Source organism: Danio rerio, chromosome 25 (assembly GCF_049306965.1).
Source record: "Danio rerio strain Tuebingen ecotype United States chromosome 25, GRCz12tu, whole genome shotgun sequence".
Lineage (NCBI taxonomy): Eukaryota > Metazoa > Chordata > Actinopteri > Cypriniformes > Danionidae > Danio > Danio rerio.
In genome coordinates this window covers 20,205,269-20,220,423 of record NC_133200.1, presented here as the reverse complement: position 1 = coordinate 20,220,423, position 15,155 = coordinate 20,205,269, and the positions used below count along the sequence as shown (strand labels likewise).

Here is a 15,155-nt window from a genome sequence, read left to right as displayed (position 1 = left end):
CATTTATATATATATATTTAATGTCGTCTTACATAAATAAATCAAGCTTAAATTAAAGAATTATTAATATATCTAAAATAAGAGTTAAATTATATATTAATAGTGTAGTCATAACGTTATAATGTCGTAAATATAGGGACACGTGCAACTGTAAATACTGTAAACTGTAAATAAGAACATTTTTCTCCATCGTTTATCCAACACTAATTATCACAGCTTTTATTTTAGATGAATGAGAAATGTTTGATTTCACGCTTTCATCATATTTGCTTTTATTCAGCCCTATAACCATATCATTAGTAACACTTGCATATAAAAAATAAAATACAACTTACAGAATGTCATACATAGTACAGACTTTTCACAGCAACAATGTGGCCAGATTATTACAATGTAACAAAACAAGTATATAAATGGTACTTAACAAATATGCACACTGATATAACAAATAACAAAACACAACTCTAAAAAGTCTAAAAACACCGTTCAGAATGAGGTAAACAGAGTGATTGGTATCCAAAAAGCACCATCATGTGGTACTGAACATGCCGTCTGCAATACTACTATATCCATGCAATGAGGACATGCACAGTGATAAACCTCTTCCAGAGTCCAGCAGTGGTTTGCATTAGGATTTTTTATTTTTTTGCACTGAAATTTTCAAATATGAGGTCTTCTCTAAATAATCCCAATAACAAAGGAGCAATAAAAAAAAAAAACTTTCAAAATTTTGGGGCTGGTAATATTTTTAAAAGAAGTCAGTTATACTTAACAAGGCTGCATTTATTTGATAAAACAAAATAAAACAAAATAATAACTTTTTTTAAGCATCACTTTTCCAGTCTTCATGGTCACATGATCCTCAATTTAATGCTCAGGAAACATTTTTTATTATCTTCGTTGATTACAGATGTGTCCTTTTGACTGTCTTTCAGAATTTGCTTTGATGAATTAAAGTGGATGTAGTAAAAGTTGAACCTTTTGTAACATTAAAAATCACTTTTCCTCTAATTAAATAGTTAGTTTCCCCCTAAATGAAATTAGCCCATGATTTACTCACCCTTAAAGCATCCTGAATGGCTTTTTTGGCAGTTTTTACTTCTATAGTCCAAAAAAAAAAAAAAAGTACAACCAAGCCTATGTATCTCACAGGGCACCACGGGGTGAATAAAGATCTCCTGTAGCGAATCAATGCAGTTTTGTTAAATAAAATTCCATATTTAAATCTTTAAAAACAGTTTGTGTAACTTCTAAGTGAAGTTGACTTTGTCTTCTTCTTTACAAATATTGTTTTAGTACATTTAGCGATACCAAAAGGACAGGAGTATAAAGCCATTATGACAAATAAAGCAAGTAGAAAAGTACAAAACAAGGATTTATAAGAAAAACTTTCAAAAAAGCCAAGAGAAGTCTGTTTAATTTTTTTTTTTGGTTGGCTTTGTTTTGGTTATCTTTCTTCACTGTGTTTCTATGTTTGTCCTAACAGTGCATGTGCTACTCAGCCTCCTGTACAGCTAGTGGCACTTAACATTCATTCATTCATTCATTCATTCATTCATTCGTTCGTTCGTTTTCTTTTAGGCTTAGTCCCTTTGTTAATCTGGGGTCGCCACAGCGGAATGAACCGCCAAACTTATCCAGCACATGTTTTTCACAGCGGATGCTCTTCCAGCTGCAAACATACACTCTCAATCACACACATACACTACGGCCAATTTGTCTTATTTAATTCATCTATACCGCATGTCTTTGGACTGTGGGGGAAACCGGAGCACCCGGAGGAAACCCACGCCAACACAGGGAGAACATGCAAGCTCCATACAGAAATGCCAACTGACCCAGCTGAAGATGAACCAGCAAAAAAAAAAAAAGTTATTTATTATATTATTATTTAATAATGATTTAATATCACAATATTATTATTTTAAAACAGGAGGTGGCAGCGACTAAATGGAAAGTTAGTGTGCTTATGTTATTCGAACACATTTAAACTATTTCCTCAACCAGTCAGGTGAAAATGAGACTTCGGATGTCATAAATGACATCATTTCTCCAAAACGATACAAGCCTTGATACGGCTCCTCGAAAGCTTCTGGGTTTTCTCAAAACACACTCCAAAGCCTCGGGACAAAGTGTAAAATCATTAGAAATCACACAAAATGCTTTATAAAGTTTTACATTTGGATATTTTCTTACAAAACCCCATGGATTCACTACAGGAGAATGCTTCGTTCATGCATGGAAGACATTGTCTTTTTGCAAGAACTACCCATTTAATGCATACAGATGAATCAGAATTATTAGCCCCCCTGTTTATTTTTTCGCCCCAATTTCTGTTTAACGTAGAGAAGATTTTTTTTCAACACATTTCTAAACATAATAGTTTTAATAACTCAGTTCTAATAACTGATTTATTTTATTTTTGCCATAATGATAGAAAAAATATTTGACTAGATATTTTTCAAGAAACTTCTATACAACTTAAAGTGACATTTAAAGGCTTAAAAAGGTTAATTAAGTTAACTAGGCAGGTTAGGGTAATTAGGCAAGTTATTGTATAATGATGGTTTGTTCTGTAGACTATCGAAAAAATAGCTTAAGGGGGCTTATAATCTTGTCCTTAAAATGGTGTTAAAAAATTTTAAAACTGGTTTTATACCATCCGAAATAAAAAAATAAGACTTTCTCCAGAAGAAAAAATATTATCAGACATACTGTGAAAATTGCCTTGCTCTAGTAAACATAAGTTAGGAAATATGTTAAAAGAAAAAAAAATTAAAGGGAGGCTAACAATTCTGACTTCAACTGTACTTCAATAAAATTTATTTTTTAAATAAAATATTACAATACCCCAAAGTTTTGAACGATGTAATTGAAGTTTCCTTAAAAAATAAATAAAAAATAGAGGCACAAAATGAACATGTCTTAATCAGAAATGTTCACTCAAGTAACAAAGTTATGTTACACACACTGAAATCACACACATTAAATAATGTAACACCTCGTAACGTATTAAAATATAAAATAAAAACAGTACAAAAAAAATGTTTTGTTGGTCCTTCTCTGTATATGCAGTGTAGACAACAGTCTTTGTGCATCAACTTTTTTTTCTTAGCTTGTTCGGGTGTTGTTGCTACATCTGATGTCTGGAATCTGCTCTGCAAATGGCTGCATTGTCCACCGGTCATCCATTACCTGGTCTAAAGATTTCCAGCATCATTATAAGCACCCAATAATTAAAAATGTTTATATTACTGTTGTAAACAATATTTACAGAGCTAATTTTGCAAATACAGCCCTGATATACTTGTTACTGTAAAACAGCTTCAATTTTCAGTTTCAGACACTAAAGTTATATATTCCTCTCTCCAGTAGTCTTAGAAAAAAACATACAGTTTATGACTAAAACAATAAACTTAGAAATAAACCAACTAGGCACAATCATAAAGCTTTCAATGTTAAACTCCTCACTGTATAACCATTACAGATGTAAAGGAGGGTAGGAATAGACTTTGTGTGTTCTAGCATCTTTTTTTTATTCTCCTCTTTGCATCCTTGTTCTGATTTTGCTTTAATTGACTATACTGGCAATTATTCACAGTTGTGTACATTTGGTGATATATTTTAGGCTATTGTTTAATAATTACAATTTTAAAATGCAAAAGAAAATGATAGATGCTTTTAAAATTAAACTAAATCGACTTTACGACATGAATTACTATAGCATGACAAGATTGGAGTGATGAATTGCGGAGCTCAAGCAAATTTATCCGTACCACTGTCATTGTTCTCTTCTGTTTATTTTGTTGTGGAGAGGAAATCATGCAGCGATGAACACTTTTGCCTTGAGCTGGTTAGAATACTTATGAATTGTAATCATTTACAGATTATAAATAACAAGACAACATTTGTAATCAGTAATATGTTCTCTTAGATTACATATTCATTGTGAAGTAGTCAGATTACTTTTGGATTACATTTAGATTTGATGTCACTAATATTCAAGTAGGATAATCGTAGGATAATCGTGTACTATTCTGACAGATGCAAAATAACAATATATTCCATTCTTTATGACGGACTAAACAGCTTCTTTTTAAAATGCACAATGTACTTTAAAATACTATCACTAATATACCTTGATGATATTGTTTGCTTATAGTAACACTGAATAAAACAGACTTACAGTTTATTTTAACCTACTAGGGCTTAGTGGCCACATGCTTGTACAGCACATTTTAGCTCTTAAGTGGCTATTTAAAATACTTTGAATGTTTTACATTTTGTTAGAGACATACAGTAGCATACTGCAACTGTTTTGCAGCATATTAAATGTCCCAAACTCTATTTTTAACTGTCCAAAATGGGATTTTTTTTGTTTTTACTCTCTTATAGTCAAAACCTGTTCAAAATAAATTTCTATGTAAAATATGCATTAAAAAAAACAGTCAGTAAAAAGTGTTTTATGTCAATTCAGACCACAAGTCCACATATATGGACATCATTGTTTTCTAGAAGTACATTATATCAAAAGATGATACTTAGGTTTTTATTCTAATTAGGTTCCAATAAGCTAAAAACAAATCATGTAAAAACACCTTGAGCCTTAAGAGGTTAAAATTATGTACATATAAAAAATGTCGCTAATTTTTGTGGCAGAATCTCCACGATTTCACACCCCTCCCCCTCTCTACCAAAAAATATTATTATTATTAAGAACAAATATCAACGTAAAAAAGAGAAAAATTAAGAGATTAAATAAACATGACATGTAATCCATAAAAAGTAACTGTAGACCGATTACGATTGTTTTAAAAAGTAATCTAATTACAAGTACTTGATTTTTGCAATCTGATTATGTAATCAAGATTACATATAATCAGTTTAATGCTCACGAGTATATCAGGGCCTTCAGGAGCACACCATCAAACGTTAATTGATGTACCTGTATTTGTAGAAGGATGGACTCCAAACGCTTGCTGTGGTTCCCCCCACGACCCATGAGCACAGGTCTCCTCGTACCCAGGGTCATTCTGCTCTTCTTTGATTGCCATTCTTTTGGCATCCTCTAAAATAAACAATGAAAATAAATTTCGTTAGCACATTAATAAAAAAAAAAAACTGTTTCAAATAGCAAAACTGAAGCTGTTTTAACCTTTGGCCAGATTCAGATCGAAGCTGTAGTTTGTCTCCTGGATCTCCTGAGTCTTGGTCACTCCCTTCAGCTGATCCCTGAGCTCTTTTAGCTTGATGTAGAAGTGCACTTTGTCCTGAGCACGAGGAAACTGGGCACAGCGCGGGCTTGAGGATGGCATCAGATAGCAAACCTGGACAACAACGTAACTAGTTAAAATGCAACTAAAAAATAAACAAGCGAGTGCTTTTATAATAGAAACTCGTACCGTCTCCGTTTCTGGGACTTTGTACGGCTGCAATCCGAACTCTAAGTTCTTGGCCTTGACTCCAAAAATCTCCTTGCAAAATATTTCATAAATACCTGAAATATTTAGGAACAAGTTACAAGATAGATAAGGAAGTTTAGACTTAAAATCAATAAGCGTACAAATGTGAACACTTGTGGCAGATTTTGTTGACATCAGTTTCTTTTATTTTGTCACACTCTACTAGGGATGTACAATATAGAAAGAGAAATATGCAATGTGATGGCATGCAAAAATAATGCAATATATTTGATATGTAATACGATATTTAATATTTTAAAAGATGTGCAATAAACTCTTTCAGAGGTTGTGCTAATGGCAGGTACAAATACTTTTGTGTTGCAAAACACTGCAATATGTTTATCACGATATGAACGTTTGCAATATTTTGATATATTGTGCAGCTCTCCCCACTACAACCCAATACTTTTATCTAAGCGTTTAGTTTAACCCCAGAGTACTACTTAACGGAACGAACCCATGCTACGTGGCTTTTGAGTGAGCAGGAAAGCAAATGAGTGAAAATTATGTGGATGGCATCACAATTTTTAATCAATGATAGTTTTGGTACAATACAGCAAAGTATAAATTTCTTGTTTTGTTACACTTTCAGACAAAACATTCCAATAGTCCATCATTTACTCACCCTCCACTTGTTCCAAACCTGTTTGAGTTTATTTCTTCTGCTGAACACAGAGGAAGATATACTGATGAATGTTGGATGGAAAAAACAACCATTACTTCCATAGTACCTTTTGTTCCCATTTAGGATGACAATGGCTCGTTTTTCCCCCAACATTCTACAGAATATCTTGTTTGTTGTCCAACGGATGAAAAAAAAATCAAATAAGTTTAGAACTACTACTGTACTTGAGATACTATTTGAGGAAATTTTTGAGTTTTTGGTGAAGTACCCTTTTAAAGAAATCTGATCAAATGTGTTTGGACTACCTCTGGAAGCTCAGACCAGCTCAAACCATTTCGACAAGCTCAAACCCTTTCAGATGCCGTTTACTCACATATTTTGCATTGTTATCAAAATAGCAGGCATAAACAGGAGCAAAGACTTACATTTTCCATTGAACACAGCAATTAAAGGTCTGTATGTCTGGAGCTTTTCCAAAAGCTGGTGGCCTCCTTCACGGATCTCTTTGCTGCAAAATAGTGTAACGTAGTCAACACCAAGCATCTTAGGTCTTAAAATCTCATTTTAGGATACTGTCACATTATCACCGGTGCAGACTGGTGTAAACTGCCAGCTCTCACAAATTTCTGCCGGTCTACATGGTGATTCTGTTAGACCAACTTTAGCTAAGTTCGAGGTCTGGATTGAAACTTCTTTCACTCTAATGCAAAATTCCCAAAGTTGAAACCTTACTTTGAAAGGTCTTTACTCCCAGGGGTGGTCCTCTCCACCATATTGGTGAAACCAATGCCGTAGTGTTCAGGTAGTGTCTGATCATGCATGTGGTTGAGCTGTTCATTAGTCAGACCAGAGAGAAACAAGCACTTCCCTATGAGACAGTCAGTAGATGATCAAAGACAAGAATAAACTTATTTTATGACAAATTAAATCAACTAATTATACATACAAAAATGGTTCCCAGGATTTGGATAATGCCTTCCCTTATAGGCTGACAACAGTCCAGGGTTGATGCCAATCTATTAAAAGAAACAATATTAGTACAATAAAAAACTGTTTGCTATGTTATGTATCAAATCAATCAACTATAAAACTTAAAAAAACTATATATATATATATATATATATATATATATATATATATATATATATATATATATATATATATATATATATACTCTAAATGCTAACTTGCATTACTATATAATTTATCATCATCATATCATGATTTATATATTAATAAAAAAAACAATTTATAAGTTTTAAAGTAATTAAAATCTATAATAAAACTCACAATCAGCATGTCAAGGTTATGTGTGATGACGTCTGGTAGCTTTCGAGCCATGACTTCCTCCACCGACATGCCGTTGAACCGATCTAATGTCCTCTTCGCTTTCTTGGCTGACTCTTCAGCTTCTGTCTTTTCCCTTTCTTCCCCTTTACGAGGCCTCCCCCGTTTCTTTCCTTTAGCAGGAGTCACTGGAATAGCTGCTAAACAGACATTAAATAAGGTGAACTACATATTTATAAACAGTTATTATTTTATAAAGTGCATTATATGCTGTCCTTTTGTTTATTTTTAATTCTTGGCTCTACACACCTGTAGCAAAATGATATCATAATCATTTGGAGTGCTACAAATTTCTTTAAGCTTTATAAAATGGGCTGCAGCAGTGTTGGATTTAATTAGTAATCAAGTAATAACTGTACATAAAAAGTTAACTAAGGGATTACTTTTCATTTTTTAAGTAACTTAACTAGAGTAATTTATAATGTACTTGCTCTAAATACTGTAAATAAACTCAACAGTTCTGGATTCAATGTTTCAGGGAAGCAGAGTAACAAAATACAAATATATTTTGCAGAATAATTTTACTTTTCAGCTTTTATTGAACAAGCTTAAAAACAATGAATTGAGTCAGAAATTAATGACAGAAAATGGTGAGGAATGAAATATGGTGTTGTTACTTTAAAAGTTTTGGTCCCTGAACAGTTTAACCTCTGCATAAAAATAAAATTTAAACAGATAGAAAATAAGTTTTTACACAAAATTTGAAAAAACAATAGACTGTTTTCAGAATAAAATGGCTCCTGCTAAAAAAAGAAAGTATATAGTGTGAGACGACTTCATATAACAGACCAAAGTTCATCTAAATGTGTTCCCCCCCCTGTTTCCAGGCAATCCCATACTGCCTCTATAATACCATATTAAGATCGGGACACTGTGGAGGCCATTTCATGACTGCTTTAGCTGTTTTTGTCTATAAATATCCTGAATATTTATAAATATCATATAATTTCATGATCAATATACTTATCTATAAATATTGTTTCTGTTCAGGTGATGAGCAAGAAATTTGTATACTATATTATAAATAAATAAATATAAATAATTATACTAAAATGACAAATCATCCCCTTGGAATTATAAGGTTCTATCTGCGTTCTGAATAATTTTGAGATATTGAACATCAAAGTTTTTGCATTCCATAGCAAACAGTATGCATGTAAGGTTTGCTTTTTAAATAAAAGGTCTTGAAATTTAAACAACTAATAAAAAAACATCCCATAATGTAAATAAGTTGTCATTTAATAAGAAAAACTCAAATATAACAAAAATATCAGATAGAACCTTATAATTTTAAGGTGACGGAATCTAATGGTGGCCAAAGACTAGCACAGTACTGTATATCACATTTATTAATATTCCAGTTACACTTTTAATAAACAAAGTGGTCCTGCTTGACACAAATGTAAAGAAATTAATTTCTAATGCCTGTGTGTTTAGATTTTTAGGGATTTTAAATAGTATTGGGTAAAGTAATAAAGTAAAACAACGTACTGAGTAATTGAGTTACTTTTCTGACATAGTAAGTAACAAGTCATTTAAATACACTTTTATTGATCATGAAGTACCTAATTGCTTTTTAGAAGTAACTTACCTAACACTGGACTGAAGAAATATCTCTAGATATATTGTAAGGAGAAAATAAGTCGTACCTGGTGCTTGGACAGGGAGCTGTTGAAACTGTTGAGGTTGATCCTGATATGGGTCTTGATGCACAGATAAATCAGTCATGATTTTTTCCTCCATGGGTCTCTCTGTGTACTGGCTGGCATTGACTAGCTGCTGGTACTGTGGCACCTGCTCAGCCTGGTACTGCTGAGGGTTGCTTTGGTACCTGAGAAATATTGAAGAGGAAAACACTGCACTTAAAAATTAAATAAAAAAATAACCTCATTGTTTCTTGTCAGTATTTTCACACATAACTTACAATTAAATATGAACTAATTGGCTTATTAGAATGTTGTATACTTATTAAGAATATATATATATATATATATCATTTTACTATACAGTTGAAGACAGAGTTATTAGCCCCCCTTTGATTTTTGTGTTTTAATATTTCCCAAATTATGTTTAACAGAGCAAGGAAATTTTCACAGTATGTCTGATAATATTTTTTCTTCTGGAGTAAGTCTTATTTGTTTTATTTCAGCTAGAATAAAATAAGTTTTTAATTAAAAAAAAAAAACATATTTAAGGTCAAAATTATTAGCCCATTTAAGTTATATTTTTTTCAATAGTTTACAGAACAAACCATCATCATACAATAACTTGCCTAATTACCCTAAACTGCCTAGTTAACCTAATTAAGCCTTTAAATGTCACTTTAAGCTGTTAAGAAGTGTGTTGAAAAATATCTAGTAAAATGTTATGTACTGTGATCATTGCAAAGATAAAATAAATCAGTTATTAGAAATGAGTTATTAAAACTATTATGTTTAGAAATGTGTTAAAAAAATCTTCTTCCCGTTAAACAGAAATTGGGGAAAATAATAAACGGGGGCTAATAATTTAGGGGGGCTAATAATTCTGACTTCAACTGTAACTTATATGCATTATTTAAATTAATTACAATATAACATGAGGGTTGCTTTTGATACCATTAAACTTACAACTTCTTATCCCATTTTGATTGCATTTGTTGGGCTCATAATCACAAAATGACTACTTATTCTTATATTTATTGAAAATAAGCTCTTTTTGGATCTTTGGATTATAAAAACTCACCAGTACTGAAGATAATCCATTGGAGCCGTCAGAGAGGAATACTGCCTTTCTTCCATCTTATTTGGTGGTTTACTTTAACAGATTAATATTCATGTTTATGTTACTGATATCCCATCTGCCAAACCACACCTCCCTTTGTTTCATCTTTTCTGCTACACGAGTCTCATTTTCAGCAGAGTTGGCATATCAGCTAAACCTTACAACATAACTTAAAACACTGCTAAATTCACTAGAAATATATTTGGGTTCATTTCTACGAGTATTTTTTATGTCGAGTTATAGATGAATCTCACTCAATAAGCTAAAGCTGTGTGGACCAGTCAGTGGTCGCAAACAAGCACTAAAACATATTTCGTAATCTAAAGACTTATTTTTATGCACTAGGTTTATAAATCTTACCTGTCATATATTTTCTTCAGACCTTTTCTTACACATATCAGTGTTTAGTGTAGGAAAATAGGAGCTAAATGATGCTACACATGATGAATGAAGCCGGTGTAGGTACATATGTCAACAAAGGTAAAGGCTAAGTTCAAAATAAAAGTCCCTGTTTTGATAAGACCGACGCACTTAGATAGTTGGTAGTGGATTTTTAGCTTTTTATTTTCTTTTATTTATCATAGACAGCTGTTATAACATGAATACGTTAAAGCATTGATATGAGGTATCATTCGTGCAGATCGTAAATCTATACTTTTATGTAATAAAACGTCGTTTTATATCTGGCTTCACGTTATTAGATGCTACCATTATTTACAAAGGGGGGAATCGTATTTTGTTAATCACAGATTTATCTTTAAAATTTTATGTTGTGCATTAAAACACCAATGTTTAAATGAAAGTGTAATAAATCGTTAGGTGAACTGATTTAATATGTTTTGATTGATTTCTTAATAAAAAATAGTGCAAATAATAAAGTCAGAACTCCCTTTGACAAAAGTAATGTACAATAGACCCAGAGCAAGCGTGTGCGATATGTGACAAGAACATTTACGGGTGAATGTCTAACAGCAAAACTACGCTGTAATGTTACTTTTATATTAAACATAACAAGGTAAGTACACGTCTCTCCAAATTTTGTCTAAATTTAGGAATTATAATACAGCATTTATGTGATACCACATGCGCTTTCTTTCTTGCTACAAGACAACTAACGTTAGGGATAAATGACCTTACATCAAAACTGTAGTCGTTTGTCGTTAGATATGTATAATAATGCTTAAATGTATTTAAATAAACTCTTATGCGCCTATAAGAATACCTGCATTTAGACTATATAAGCATTTAGAATAAAAAAGGTCCATTTGAAGGTTAGCAAGCTTACATTATAATTGACATATAATAATCAATGGGAGCTAATTAAATGTAGTTATACATTAATAACGCTTGATTGCATAATAATTGATATTTAGGCAAATATATTTCTAACCACATCAATACAAGAGCAATAATGCTCAAACTAAATAAATTGATCAAGATATTAGAAATATTTATTGTTTATGAAACAAGTGATCAATGCGGCAGTGGTTTATTAGGCACACAGTCATTTTATATGCAATATTCTATTACAAAAGTGTGAGAAAGCGAAATATATTTAGCAAAAATGTTTTGACATTGATGTAACTTTATTCATAATTAGAAAAGAAATTAGTTATACAAATATTTCTACACGTAAAATGTTTCTTTAAAAAAGAAACTAATTAAATATAATCTAATTTATCTTCTATGTCAAAATGGACCTAGATGCATTATGAGGGTAAGAAAGAAAACTAAAAATGACTTAAAATTTTACAGTTTTTCTATAACTTTATAAATACTCTAATAATTAATTAATTGTTTTGTTGTTGTTGTTGTTTTTATTAAATAAATTAGTGATTAAACAATATAAAACTATTGTAATGAGTTAACATTCTCCCAACATTGGTTTTAAACATGACCAGAGCAAATAAACTTTACTCTTTCTTTAGGTAAAATTTCTCATCCTTAGCATAACATCAGAGTTTTGAGGATGCCAGCAGGCGTATCTTGGCCCAGATATCTGCGGATGTTTGCAGCCAGTGTGTTGTCCATGTTTGCTGGAGCACAGGTTGTGCACCACTATTACCGTCCAGATCTAGTAAGTTTCCAAATTTAACCTTGACCTTCTGCTATTTAATTATATGGATTGTTTTAGGGATTTAGGGATCATAATTTGACCTCCATTTTATTTCAGTAATTTTACATATATACTGTAAAGTACAATATACCTATATCACAAAAAATTTGTAAAAGAAATATGCATTACAAAAGGACATTAGGTAAGTTTCTATTTAATGTTGACTGTAAGCCGTAAGTAAAATAGATTGTAATAATATAATGTTTATTTATTTTCATCATAGTCCATTCCAGAGATTCCACCAAAGCCTGGAGAACTGCGAACAGAACTTCTCGGCTTGAAAGAAAGACAGATGGACTCTCAGAAACAATGACCATTTGATTTTTTTTTTGTCACATCGACTGCAGATGATGTATAGACTATGAAATCTTGATTTTGTCATTAAATAAATAATTTAAAACTTTATATCACAAAATTCTGATGCCAACTGCAAGTTCTTTAAATTATAAACTTCTGAAATGTTGTCTTTTTTTCTCCACTTTGCAAGTCTGTATCTTGCAATTCAGGGAGATAAATCTAAATTGCATTCTGTATACTCAGAATTATGAGTTTGTAGAGGAGAGCGGGCCACAAAGTAACACTTTTGGGTTTTAGCCAAATAATGAGCCAAGTAATGGGGTTAGACAAACCATATTTTTAACCAACAACACACAAGCCTCTTCCACAAATGAACACTGATTGTATGATCGCCGGACCTATGGTTTCTGTGCAGTATTGCCAAAAGTGCCTGGAGTAAAAATTGTACTATTTACCCCACCTGTGGCAAGTTAAAACAGACAGAGGGTTAGTTGTAACACAGAGGTTCTCAAAGTGGGGGTCGGGACCCCCCGAGGGGTCGCGGGACAATGAAGGGGGGTCGCCTGGTGATTTTCAAAAATCAATCAGTTTTTATTAAACCTTAAGACTTACTGTATTTTATCAATAACCTGCTAAAGAGAAAAAATAGTCGTTTATAGTTACTATAAACTATATAGTTACTATAGTAGCTTAAAGTTAATAGTTCTATTGGATTGCGACTTCTCTGGTAATTACATTATACTAAAGGCACAGCAATACTTTCAGATGCAGCAGATTGATTTTATAACACCAGGTTAAACTTTCTAGCCCATTTACAGCACTGACATACATAAAAAAACAAAGAATAGACTTGGGTCTATTGGTGTGTGTGCGTCATTGCATACAAGGTTTCTGTATTTATAACCACCACCTCAGAGAATATTGGGGGTCACGAGTCACTGGCATTGTCATTTTGGGGGTTGCGGGCTGAAAAGTTTGGGAACTCCTGTTGTAGCACATGCTTAAAAAAGGCAGATTTTACACAATTTATTTAAATCCAGTTTACTTTAAATAATAGCTAATTTCCTAGGTATTTGACTCAATTGTTTTTATTCTACATAGCACAGTATGTTTATTCATTAATTTATATATTAGATAAACACATTTGTATTTATTTATATTATTATGCATCATTATACAATGCATTTATTTGCATTATTCATTCATCATTTTTCTTTTCGGCTTACTCCCTTAATCTGGGGTCGCCACAGCAGAATGAACCACTAACTTATCCAGCATATGCAGCGGATGCCATCATTGGAAAACACCCATACACAGTCATTCACACACATACACTACGGACAATTTTAGCTTGCCCAATTTACCTATACCGCATGTCTTTGAACTTGAGGGGGAAACCGGAGCACCCTGAGGAAACCCACATGAAAGTGGGGAAAACATGCAAACTCCACACAGAAATGCCAACTGACCCAGGCGAGGTTCGAACCAGCGACTTTCTTGCTCTGAGACGACAGCACTACGTACTGCACCACCGTGTCTCCTTATTTGCATTGTTAGCAATAAAATATTTTTTTTCTATTAAAAATAATTCTATTAAAAAACATTTTTATATAAAAAGTTGTCCTTACACTCAAAGTTAAAAAATATTTTGTTAGTTTAGTTTGTGTGTGGCTTAATAGTAACACCCTGTTACAACTAAACCTGCTGTGTCGCATATTCCTCAAAACTGGCGAGCAGTCACTGTGTTTTTCACACAATGGTTTAATCTTTCAGCCTACAAGACTGTAATCACAACAATATGAGATTTTACTTACATATTTTCACAGATTTTTTTAAAGTAAAAAAACATCGACTGTATTAAAAAAATACTTTATGCTGCAAAAATGGTTTCTGCTATGTTTTTTCAATAATTTGCAGGAAGATATCTGCTGACACTGTGGTGAAAATCTTGGAGGCATGACTTTGTTAACTCTGAAAAACCCTGTTACATTTTACCCCGCATAACTTTGTGCCCTGCGCTCCCCTATCTCATGATTCAGATTTTTTTTTCAGATCTGTTTAATTTTTTTTTTTTGATTGATTTATCTTTATTTCTACAGCGCTTTTTGAATGTAGATTGTGCCAAAGCAGCTTAACATAGAAGTTCCAGCAAATTAAAACTGTCAGTCCAGTGTTCAGAGTTAAAGTTCTGTTCAGTTCAGTGTGCTTTACACTTCACTGCTGAAAGTCCAAACACAGAAGAGCAAATCCATCGATGCACAGCTCTACAAGCCCCAAACCAAGCAAATCAGTGGCAATATTATATGTAAATATATAAATATAAATATATGTATTTATTTCACAAGCTTGCATTCTGAATTTAACGAGATTAGAAAGAGTTGTACAAAAACAATAATCATCATAACACACCTTTCTGTTCACTGTTTACACTATATGTGTGTTGTATGTTTGAGAATGAAACTTTTTAGATTAAATGTTAAAGGAGGTATCTCCTCGATCAATCAGTAAGGTACTTTTACCTTTTTTAAATTTTTAAAAGATCTTG

At 32.3% G+C, this 15,155-nt stretch overlaps 2 protein-coding genes across 4 annotated transcripts; one reads left to right on the top strand and one right to left on the bottom strand.

The window, feature by feature from the left end:
* Positions 1–255: 255 nt before the first annotated feature.
* tdg.2 (thymine DNA glycosylase, tandem duplicate 2) lies at positions 256–10,670 on the bottom strand. 3 transcript variants are annotated; one of them, XM_682244.10, is made up of 11 exons: positions 10,558–10,670; positions 10,159–10,230; positions 9,084–9,265; positions 7,378–7,574; positions 7,034–7,103; positions 6,820–6,955; positions 6,513–6,595; positions 5,403–5,497; positions 5,156–5,327; positions 4,946–5,068; positions 256–3,200 (listed from the first exon to the last, which is right to left on the bottom strand). In XM_682244.10, exons 2-11 carry the CDS (start codon positions 10,212–10,214, stop codon positions 3,112–3,114), a joined length of 1,203 nt encoding a protein of 400 aa, XP_687336.4. In that variant the 5' UTR covers positions 10,215–10,230; positions 10,558–10,670; the 3' UTR covers positions 256–3,111. The 3 variants fall into 3 exon arrangements, with proteins under 3 accessions (XP_687336.4, XP_009296251.2, XP_073799163.1); XM_009297976.5 differs by having other exon boundaries at positions 7,378–7,571; XM_073943062.1 differs by having other exon boundaries at positions 2,724–3,200; positions 9,026–9,265.
* A 430-nt stretch (positions 10,671–11,100) lies between these two features.
* Positions 11,101–12,862, top strand: uqcc6 (ubiquinol-cytochrome c reductase complex assembly factor 6). Its single transcript, NM_001135573.2, is given in 3 exon segments — positions 11,101–11,212; positions 12,126–12,274; positions 12,537–12,862. Coding segments are annotated over 2 exon segments (198 nt in total). The 5' UTR covers positions 11,101–11,212; positions 12,126–12,166; the 3' UTR covers positions 12,627–12,862.
* The last annotated feature ends 2,293 nt before the right edge of the window (positions 12,863–15,155 follow it).

Coding starts and splice junctions, on each gene's coding strand:
- tdg.2 (XM_682244.10), bottom strand. CDS start 10,214: ATGGAAGAAAGGCAGTATTCCTCTCTGACGGCTCCAATGGATTATCTT. Junction 5,498..6,512: donor TGCTGTGTTCAATGGAAAAT/GTAAGTCTTTGC, acceptor TAAATATTTCAG/GTATTTATGAAATATTTTGC. Junction 5,328..5,402: donor AAGTCCCAGAAACGGAGACG/GTACGAGTTTCT, acceptor GTTGTTGTCCAG/GTTTGCTATCTGATGCCATC.